Below are 11,929 nucleotides of genomic sequence, written 5' to 3'. Positions count from 1 at the left end.
CCGGCTGAACTCTATAGAATGAAGTGTGTTCTTTCTATAAGTGTATTTGAAACGGCAATGAAACGCAAACAAACATTCAAAAACAGGACAAAACTCGCATGAATTCAGTGTGTTGCAGAATGTTGAGTCGCTTATTGTTTCTTTGTTCTTGTTGTTGTTGAATACATCTACTTACACACAATGCGCTGCTGTTACCGCCCACCGGGAATGAATGAGAGTGGCGCCACACACGTGACCATTCCTATTACGTAGGGAACCAATCCATGGCCACTCCCCTACCCCTGCGTTGATCCCGCCCACAACGCGGTCATCGAACAGGGGGCGGATCCCACACTCGCCGGTGTTGGTAAAATCTGTCGAAAGAGTGACAAATTCATACTGCTATCATTGACGAGCTGACAATAAAACACACACATAATCCAACGTTTTAGAGGGCCGTCTGGTGTAACGGTATCAACACTGAAGAGGCTGTCCTAGATAAAGAAGACCACGCATTTGGCCCGACTATATAATTTAGTTATTTCCCTAACAGTGAATTTAGTTACATCTCTGCTTAAAAGAACAATTTTGTATCATAGACATTTTATGAGTGAATGACTGTTGAAACTGTCATTTAGAACTCCATAATTATAACCTTCAAAAAGCAAAGATAAGGTAGACACCCTCACATCTACCTTTTTTCACTCTGTATTATTTTTCTCTTTTATTTCATACGGTAACAGTCCCGTTTGTGTTTTGTGTTGTGTATATTTCCGTTTTTATGTTCTGTGTGTGTGTGTGTGTGTGTGTGTGCATGTTTGCATTTTAAGAGATGTGAAATAAATCGAATGAATTGAATTGACTTAAACTGCAGTCTTAACAAACGCGGTAACTGTTGTTGTTATTGTCGTTGTTGGGGATTTGTGATGTGAAAAAAAAGCTAACAAGATGATATTCAACAGCATCCAGGGTGAAACGGAAGATATACATCTTCGGTAGATTTTAAACTAGTGAATTGCAGACTAGAGACAAAAATGATCTTTCAAACTACATTGTATCTAGAAAGCATGTTATAAGTGACGATCACAATTCGGCAACACAAGTCAATTAATAATTACTAGTAAGTCCATACTTCAGCAAAATAGTACTATACTCACCACCTTCCGGTCCTGCGCAGTAGCCGTCATCTTGCGGATCTTCATTCGAAAAGGTGTCGCACTGCAAGCCCCAATCATCTGCCATGTTGCTGTCCAAAAACCGCGACATGCACGACTCCTCGATCTCGTGGCAGGTCGAGCGACACATGCGCGCCACGGGTCCGTTGTGCGGGCACTCGGGGAAGAGCGTGTTGCACAGGTGGGTCAGAAAGAGCGGGTGGCAGTCCGAGATGCGTCGTGCTATGCGGTAAAGACGCTTCGCCTTTCGCGGCTGGCTCATGAAGAGATTTGGAAAGTAGGTGGTTGAGTAGTCCAGTCGCGACGCGCACTTGCTTGACGTGATGGTGGTACACACGGCTGCAAAACCACATGAAGAGAAGTATGAAATGATAGATTGATAGAAAATAGATACAATGAAACTATCACTTTCCTCAGCTGTTAATAAAATTTATTCAAACATGGAGGGAGGTGTAACCATCAACTCGATAACAAGTGTCGAGGGGATAACTTTGTCTTAATGAACATTACTTTACAAGGAATTACAGTTCTCTTTATAAACAATAAATTACTTTTAGACCCCGGGGAGGACTTTACTGCAGACAATCAATCATGATTGTTAAATTGGCAATTATCAATTCTACTGTACTATATCTAGAGAATATTATAATTTATGGAACTGGTTGAAATCATCAAATCACAAAATCACAAAATTACAAAATCACAGTCACAAATCACTAAATCCTGAAATCACTAAGTGATGCAATTATTGGAAAGGATGCAATATGAGACTTGAACCTGACAGTTATCTTCTGAAATGTGTAGCTATTAAGTTCAAGGATTGGTTAAAGATTTGAAAATCATCAGGGTTTTAGTAAAAAAAAAATAGCTGACATAGGATTCAAATGAAGGAAAAGATGAGGACAATAATATTCAAATTCATGAAATTCTTCCGTCGAGATGTTTTCATTGCAACTGATTGACAAATTGCCCTACATCGACGTAAATAAGCACTGAATTGATCAGTGTTTTAGTAGTAGCCATGATAAAAATCATGGGCGTACATACTCGAGTATTATTTACGTCGATGTAGGGCAATTTGTCAATCAGTTGCAATGAAGACATCTCGACGGAAGAATGTCATGAATTTGAATAACAAAGCAGCACCCGCTGCATGCCATAAGGATTAGAACCAACACTTGCTGTCGGGCGAAAGCTCGGTGGTCTAGTGGAGATGACGCCTGTCAGGTGATCAGGAGGTCGTGGGTTCAAATCCTGCTCGAGTATGTACGCCCATGAATTTTTTATCATGGCTACTACAAGACACTGATCAATTCAGTGCTTATTTACGTCGATGTAGGGCAATTTGTCAATCAGTTGCAATGAAAACATCTCGACGGAAGAAAATCATGAATTTGAATAACAAAGCAGTACCCGCTGCATGCTATAAGGATTAGAACCAACACTTGCTTTCGGGCGAAAGCTCGGTGGTCTAGTGGAGATGACGCCTGTCCGGTGATCAGGAGGTCGTAGGTTCAAATCCTGCTCGAGTATGTACGCCCATGATTTTTTATCATGGCTACTACTAAAACACTGATCAATTCAGTGCTTATTTACGTCGATGTAGGACGATTTTTCAATCAGTTGCGACAATAATATTGTTACGTGAATGAATAAAATCAAAATGAAAATACAGCATAAAAAAACCTAAAAATGTGGATTAAGGGTTTGATAGATTAAGCCGTTCCATACAGGAACCCGATGGCCTGTCTATTACACTGTAAGTCTATCGGGATTCCAGAATTAAGTATGGAACGGGTTAAAGGGATGTACAGTATTGGTGGAGATGAGAATTTGGCTTTCAACTTTTTGCGAGATACCAAGAAATCACTTATGATATAGTACAGAGCATACCATTTTAAGAGGAATTCAAAGTTTATTTGATGAAAATCGGTTTTGCAATGACAGAAACATTCAAAATCAAAGTAAAACAAAGCAATCGTAATAAAGTGTGGGTCCCACACTTTAGTATCGCTCCTTTTTGGATACAGTATCTCAGCCATTTCAAAACCAATTTTCATCGAATAAACGTTGAATTCCTTATAAAATTACATGTTCTTTCATGTTTCAAAAGAGGTTTCTCATTATCTCACCAAAATGTTAGAAACCTGAAATTAGGTCTCAACCAAAACTCTACGATCCCTTTAAGCTATAATCATATTAAACTCACGACAGTCCTTCTCGTCGGAGAAGTCCTTGCAGTCATTATAGCCGTCGCAGAGGGCGTCACTGTTGACGCAGACTCCATTGCCGCATTCGAAATCGGAATTGCTGCACACTGTGTGAATAGATCCGAGAAGAAAATTTAATGTGAAATTAGACTGAATTTTGCTTCTTTATTTTTCAGCCATGTATGCTGATAGCATGATAATAAAAGATATACTCATGTGTGTATCAAAATACATTGTAATGTTTGTAATGTATAAATATCTGTTTCTATATATTCCTCCATCTCTCCCTGTTTATACATTTATGTATTTTTCTTATATACATACAAGTAATCATAATGAACAGGGACAGCCGAATGATCTAGCGTGTTTAATAGGGGTGGGGACCCTTCGGACCAGGAGGAAATGGGGAGGGGAGAGGATAGTAGCTCATCCCCTCCCCCCCCCCCCCTTAAAAAGAAAAAAACGGCAATAGGTGGGGGCGCAATAGCATTGTGGATAAAACTCTCGACTCCGTTCGGAGGACCCGAATTTGAATCTCGCCCAATGCTTACGTGCTTGAACAAGATGTTTTTAACCCACTATGTCCCTCATAACCCAGGAGTAATATACGGGTACCTAGCAACGCTAGGGTAATAATGATAACAGGACCCTCTGGTAGAGCAGTGGCAACACTGAAGAGGCTATACCCTGTTTAAATAAGATATTATACTCACATGATGATGTAAACACATAGCCCCAACCAAAATTGTAATGATTGATATTTAATGGTTCTTCGAGAGGCTGTCTATATCATTATCACTGTCGAAATCGATTTCTAGGTTTACTCACCGCAGTCGAGTTCGTCGCTGAGGTCCTCGCAGTGGACGACGTTGTCGCAGATGTTTCCCTCCAGGATCTTCTCCCCAGAGTCACACTCCTCGAGATCTGTCGGAGATGAGGATCGACGAGAATTTAGCAATTAATTTTCATTGCTTTGGAAAAAATACGTTTGGCTGCATGCATGAATACATAATTAGATAGAGCGCAGAAACGTAAGAGGACATTCTAATGCTCAGTATAAGAGCTCCCATGAAATAGGCCCCTACATACTTCAATAATCAAAATACTAAATTTCTGACGAAATAGATACGTTTTTAGTTTGACGGTATTTACGGCATACAATGATGTTAAGTTTCTAATATCTTTTCTTTTTATTTTGGTAATGCACGCACAAATATATATGACTACCTTGGTTTTTTTTTTCTTTTTGACTTCATTCTGATGATGGGAATTGCAGAAAATTATCACCGCAGCTATGTACTGGTTACATGGACATGATGTTTATTGGCATGATAAAGTTTTCACACTTCAAGGACCTAATTTACATGGAGGAGATTTCATGCCACTGTAAAGAAAAAAAAAATGGCTTGCGTTCCTACCAAAAAAAGACAACTCCATGACCCCGTTTCATGAAACTTGATATCAATAACAAGTTATGATAATTGTCATAAGCTACTGAAATCCTTGCATCTGATTGGCTGAAAGCAAATTTGTCATGGAAAATATGGTAGTTATAATGATAAGAAGTCTTATGAAACGGGACTCATGGCTACGTAATGGACGTCTGCAAATCGAGGTGACAACTTATTCGTCACAGAGACGTCACTGTGACGTCACAGCGAAGTTTCCGAGAAGGCTTCTTAGGAGGCGGAGACGACTCCGTGACGTCACCGGTATTGTATAGGCAACCTACCGGAGACTTTGCGGATAAATTTAGTCCCCGCGACTTGAACGCAACTATCAATAGGAAGACGTAACGGAGACGTCGCGGGGACGTCTCCGAGACCAGCTGGAGACTGGAAAAAGGCCTCGGAAAAAAAAAATCCAAGTGCCAATTCCTTCAGGCAACGTCGCAGAGGCATCGCAGAGAGGTCTCTGCGACCACTCCCCGACCTCTCCGATTCCGCGGCCATAGCCTGTTTATAAAGTATAATACTTCTTACCGTTTTTGTGCTCCAGAGTGACGTTGAGAATGAAGCCCATACCGCCGATATCCCAGTCCGATTCGAACAGCACCCACAGCTCATTTTCGGGGCTAATAACATTCAGTTGGGGAGGACGGTGCCCGGTCCACTGCTGTAACACGTTGGCTCCCGGTTCATCTCCTTCCCCTGTAGCAATCGGAAATCATGAAGGGGTTCAACATGGAATAATCATCACTAGCTTATGATGCGAGCATCGATAATTTGGCATCATCGCCCACGTGGACAGGTATTGGAAGACGTCGATATGAAAAAAAAAATGATAGAAATGAATGGTCAAATAACCATGTCAAAATGAGCAAATATATCCTTTATACATAAATATATGTAATCGAAAATATAGAAATAAAGAATATGCAATATAAATTGATCTCCGATTGATATCCAATGGGAACAAAAACAAAAACGGGAATAGAATGAAAATAGTTATGAAATATTGTATGCAAACATGATTACATGTTGCAATATTGATTATATTTCTTGCCAATTGTTGATCATTTCAAAACAATCCAACCCAATTTGGAAAAGACAGAGACTGATAAATTAAACAAAATGTATTCATGGCGGGTACAACTAGCCATAACTTTCAGAATTAAAGCGATAAACTGTGCTTTAACATGTCCAACCCTATTGCCTTGACTACGACGACGAACTTACCAATGTAAAGATAATCCGCTCCGGCCTCGGTGTCGAAGTAGTGCACGGTGAGAACGATGCGGTAATTGTTTGGGACCGTGAAAACCCACGAACAGTACTCGTTGGTGTCGTACTCCTCGCCTTCATAACTCGGGTAGTGAGAAGCGACGGTGCCTGAATCGCCTGAACGCATGTCGTACTCGTCTTGATCCGGACACTCGGCGAGTACGCTCCCGAGGAGCGCCAAACAGGCGATCACGGAGAACAGTGCTTTTGAGCGAAATCCTGCCATCTTCGAAATCTCCAGAAGTCAGAGTGTAACTACCTTATATTTGGAAGAAATTAAAGGCAATTACAGAGCGAGAGAATTATGTTTTCTCTAAACACTGCAACTTTTGCCTTCCCCTGGCAGTACCTGCCACAGAAGTGTACGTATCCAAATCCAAAGATGGCAGCCTCGAAAGAAAATCGATTTTCTTCAAGCCATCGGATTGCAAACAATGGAAAATATCAAAGAGTGTAAAGTATGTATCGATTATATGACGTCTGCGACGGTCCAAACTCCAAGCAACGAAGTAACTTCACTCACTTCAAGAGTCTATTGTCAAAGTTCTTTCCTCAATTGGGTAAAGCTTTCTGGTATAGAATAGGTAAGGTGTTGTTGCACACTGTCTAAGAAGTTGTGGCAGACAGATGCAAATATTGAGCACTTTATCTCGGTGATACTGTCTCTCCTCGACGATGAATTAATTGATTATAGTTCTTAGAGTCTCTACTCCTCTCTATATACCTTCTATCATGTTCCCTCTTTGTTACAAAGCATGCTATTGTCGAACACACACACACATTCACAATTATATATATATATATATATATATACGCACATACATACACACATACATACATACATACATACGTACGTGCGTGCGTACATATCACTATGATTAAACAGAGAAAGAATTGCCGGACAGACGGAAAAAAAAAATGAAGAGAGAGTGGGGGGGGGGGGGTGAGAGATAATTTGGGGATGCGGAAGAGAGGAAGGAAGAGAAGAGAAGACTCTAGTGATAGAACATGTCACAGGATAAAAGTTATATTAAATATTTCATAATTATCTATTCCAATTATAGTGTTAACACCAGCTTAATTTACCTTCGATTTTATTTTAAAGAAACTGCTTCAATATAGAATCCAATTATGAGTACGAATACGAGTCATGATGTATGTTCTAATCATCTTGTTCTCTTCTCTGCTTTCTTTTATTTTCTTTGTTTATCATTTGTTGTTGTTTTTTTCTTGTTCTGGCTTTTTGTTCTCATTCTCTTGATGATTTTTGATTTATCCTTTCAATAACCCCTCCCTTGTTACTATGGTCACTGTGAAGTCAGACCGCGTTTATATAATATAGTCCCCCTATCCGAGAATCCCTAACTTACTATGTCTTGTAATCTCTCCCATATTCTCAATAGACGTCTCTTTTCATACATGAGGTTGATTGGTTGAATTCCATTGTGTAATCAAATTGAAACATTCAATTTCTTTTGTAAAGAATACTGTTATCTGGGTTCTGAAGACTGTACAAGACAAGTTAGAAAAATAGAATTGTTACAAATTGTAATGTTTAGAAGCCGTTGTCCAGGTCAAACGACTTGCTTATTGATAACGGTCTCCTCCACCTGTATACTTAAAGATTTGCAGTGAAATATATGTGTTATTCACATGATCTATGTTTGTGACGAGAACTTTTATTTATATATTAATGACTTGTGAATAATTATGTTCGATATTGTCATACTTATTTTTCTTTTATACATTGTCAAGTGGAGAAATAAAAATTACTGAAACTGAAACTCATGAAACTAAAAGACAAAGTTTTATACTTTTTAGCACAATTTTAGTAATGAATATTTATACGGTTTAATGAGTTTGATAAATTGTTTTGCTACACAGAAGATATTTGTTGTTGCTACAATATTGAGGCGAAACCCTTTGTATATAGTGCATTGAATATATCAAAGCAAATATTAACATCCAGACCAAAGGAAGGGGGGGGGGGGGAGTGGAAGTGGAGATGACAGTATCGATCGAACCACGTCCCATTTCATAAAAGATGTTAGGTTAGCAACTCTTGCTGGAATGGATGACAACTTCCAATAGCAATAGCCAATCGTAAGCTGGATTCTTGTCATGATACCATGACAGCAAGAGTTGCTATCATATCGGCTTTTTATGAAACGGGGCCAGATCATGGAGTTCAATTCCAGCAAGAGTTGCTATCATATCAGCTTTTTATGAAACGGGGCCAGATCATGGAGTTCAATTCCAGTGCTATCATATCAGCTTTTTATGAAACGGGGCCAGATCATGGAGTTCACAAAGAAAAATACAAGATGCTAGCAGACAACACGATAAGTCTTAGTTTTTGTAGTTCCCCTTGATTGCTGAACGCTCAATTAAGATATTACAATCATTGTGAGTATTCCCCGACTTTCGTCATGCGACGTTATTGATCGTTTTATTACTTTTTACATTATTCTTCCCGAAAGGCATGAGATATTTTTGATTAAGATTGGAATTCAGATTTTAACTTTGGGGAGGTCATTTGAAACCACTTATTTCATGTATTTGAAATATACTATTCTAAGAGGAGCTAAAAGTTTATTTGATGAACATTTGTTTTTGAATTGCTGAGATATACGAAACAAAGTAAAACAAAGTGGTCTTAGTAAAGGGTTGGTCCCACCTTTTATTAGGACCACTTTGCTTTACTTTTTTGTGGATATCTCAGCCATTTCAAAGGTGGAACACAAAAGTGCCTCCCCCCCCCAAAAAAAAAAGAAGGAATATCTAAAATCCTAGCCCTTCTACATTACCAGAAAATGATATGTGATCATAACTGTGAAGTTAGTGCTGCACATTCGAGTATATATGCCTACATTGGTGATCATAGCTTCAAGTTCGATCATAGGATCAGGGGATGGCCTCTTTGGTCCAGTAGGCCCTATAGAAGACGTGGGGAAGGGGCGGGGCACATTACTACCCAATTTTGATTTTCTTGAAAACCCAGCCAGACTTTTATCATGACTGCCATATAATAGAATTTCTTTACCGTTGTTAGCCCTCATATGTGTGTGAAATCAGTTTCATTTCATTTCATTCATTTCATTTCATTTCATTTCATTTATTAGGTTTCCACACAAATCATACAGTGTTGTGCCTATACAACATCCATCAGTGACAATGTAAAGCAACACGTAAATTATAAGTTATACACTCTTAAAACATCCGAGTCAAAACTGACCCTGAACTGGGTCCGTTGGGGTCACACACCGTTCCGGGTCAGAAATGACACGGAATGGGGTCAGATATGACCCATTCAGAGTCATGACTTGGGTCAGGGTGACCCCATTCGGGGCCATCATGACCAAATTCCAAGTCATTTTGACCCGGAACGGTGTGTGACCCCAACGGACCCAGTTCCGGGTCAGTTCTGACTCGGATGTTTTAAGAGTGTAAGTTCAGTATTATGCAAATAGCATTTACATAGCACAAAATCGATTAAAATAATTCTCAAGGGTACATTCATGACGGATAAATAAAACCGTGTGTGAAGGGAACCTACAATTGACTCATTGGTACGGAAAAGGGTTGATAGGAAATGAAAATGATTGGATATCCTTCAGAGCAGGAAGCTCGCAAGATGCCACCGACAAAGCGATCAGTGCAACAAACTGTACATTAATCATGTTAATAGTATACCCAACATACCTATAGTAGGCCTGCTATTAGTAGGCCTACCTTAGAAGAACGACCTGAATTAAGTGCCCTATTATTCTCCGAAAGGGCAACAAATCTATTAGGGCCTCCACCACTGTGTCACGTGCCAGTCCCACCAACGGTGAGCTGGCTCAATCGGTAGCGCGTCTATTATACCTCACAATCCTAAGGGCCCGGGTTCGAACCCGAGTCTGAACTGAGCAATGTTGTGTGTAATCATACCGTCCCCTCTAGCAGGAGGCAAAATAATCTGTCCCTCGGATAGGACATAAAATGGAGGTCCCGTGTTTTTATGAGAGTAACAACTCATGCACGTAAGAGATCCCGCTTCATTCATTCATCGAAAAGAGAAGGATGTTTAACCCGATGAAGTGGTCACACCTCACATCCAACTGGACCCCATGGAAGACCAGCTTAACGTGGCTGAATATGGGCTATCAGGCCATCTTTTTTAGATGGAAATGAACAAACAAACAAACAAACAAACAAACAAGCAATAATTATGAATAATCACATTGGGATAGATAAAATAGCCTGTTTGAAGTTATAAGAAAATTCAACTTCATCACATAACTCAAACTGCAAAACAAAAAATAAAAGGGAAGGCATCCACGAGTCCCCCCCCCCCCCAGAAAAAAAGAACCAAACACTAACTAAACAAAACAAAACAAAACAAAACAAAACAAAACACTATTATTCTAAGGAGATTTCCAACTGGATGTTACATCGAAATTATTGCATGGATGAGGCACCCTATAATCCAATTCACCCTTTTTGTACAAGATGATTAAAAGTCTCAAGCACTATGGCGACGTTGATTATTCGAATTATTGAAGACTAACAACATTATTTGTCCGGCAAATTCATGATGTTTACCCAAGAACCTGTGCACAACATTCTACATGCATACGTTTTTATTCGTAAGAATCGGTGGAATGTCCCATAGACCTTCTGCTAAGATGTATTACGGCATTACGCCCAATTTTTTCTTATCACAATAAGTTATTATTCCCCAGAGCCGACCACAGTATTCGGTTTTAATAGTAATAATGTAGATGTACCTGCCACTGATCTCTATTCAAAAAAAAAAAAAAAAAACTAGAGATTGTAATTTGTCATCACTGACAAATTAAGGTGATCCGATTTTTTTTTATCAATGATTCGAGTCCTGATCGCAATAGGCATGACCATACAAGTTTCATCTGTGTTTAGAGACATTGGCCGTGTGATGTTTGCATTCTCATTTAGAAAAGGGAGTCATATCTGCCATCTTTGGTACCAAATTCTGTATACACTGAATAACGAAGATACAGCAATGAATACATATGACCTTTGACCCACCTTTGCACTCCCAAGATTGCATCTGATGAAATAGTGGTTATTTTGTGAAATGATTCTCGCGACATCGTCTATACGTGTGGAAAATATGGGAAAGATAGGACAGGTATTCACTAAGATACAAGATGAAACATTTATGACCTTTGACCCTAATTTACATACCCAAGATGTTGTCCGATCTAGTAGTTGTTATTTTATGAAATAATGTACGAGACATGAACTAAACATGTGCAAAATATGGGGGTGATAGGGCATGTTTTTCTTGAGTTATTGCAAAGAAAGTTGCAGAAAGAAAGAAATATCTCAATACATAGAAGATAAGCTTTAATTTCAACCAATTTTTTATCGTAATTCCGACATCGTATGAAAAAACGAAGGAAATGAAACGATAGCGCAAAGTCTCAGCTACAATATATTAAAATCTGGGAGAAATTCACCGAAGGGTAAGTGAGCTAGTGCTCGATAAAGACAATCATGTCAATTTTCACATTAAAGAAAATTCCCTCCCATAGAGATAACACGTCATAACGAAGATACAAAAAGAAGTACATATGACCTTTGACCTCAATTTGCACAGACAAGATGGCATCTGAGTAAAAAGTGATTATTTTGTGAAATGATCCTTGTAACATGGTCTTTGCGTGTGCAAAATATGGGAAAGATAAGACATGTATTCACTAAGATACAGGGTGAAACACCTATGACCTTTGACCCTAATTTACATACCCAAGATGGTGTCCGATCAAGTAGCTGTTATTTTATGAAATAATTCACGTGACATGAACTAAACATG

At 39.1% G+C, this 11,929-nt stretch overlaps 1 protein-coding gene across 1 annotated transcript; it reads right to left on the bottom strand.

Annotated features, from left to right (window-relative positions):
* Positions 1-175: 175 nt before the first annotated feature.
* Positions 176-6,313, bottom strand: LOC139715068 (membrane frizzled-related protein-like; the record flags this gene model as incomplete). The annotated part of the gene is made up of 6 exons (XM_071626690.1): positions 6,043-6,313; positions 5,347-5,514; positions 4,193-4,288; positions 3,364-3,471; positions 1,137-1,493; positions 176-353 (listed from the first exon to the last, which is right to left on the bottom strand). Coding segments are annotated over exons 1-6 (1,178 nt in total), but the record flags the coding sequence as incomplete, so codon positions are not given.
* Between the last annotated feature and the right edge of the window lie 5,616 nt (positions 6,314-11,929).

This window comes from Diadema antillarum, unplaced genomic scaffold (assembly GCF_040938485.1).
Source record: "Diadema antillarum isolate AM-2024a unplaced genomic scaffold, OU_Dant_1.0 seq00002711_RagTag, whole genome shotgun sequence".
Lineage (NCBI taxonomy): Eukaryota > Metazoa > Echinodermata > Echinoidea > Diadematoida > Diadematidae > Diadema > Diadema antillarum.
Note: the sequence above shows the minus strand (reverse complement) of the source record. Positions and strands in the feature narration are given on the sequence as shown.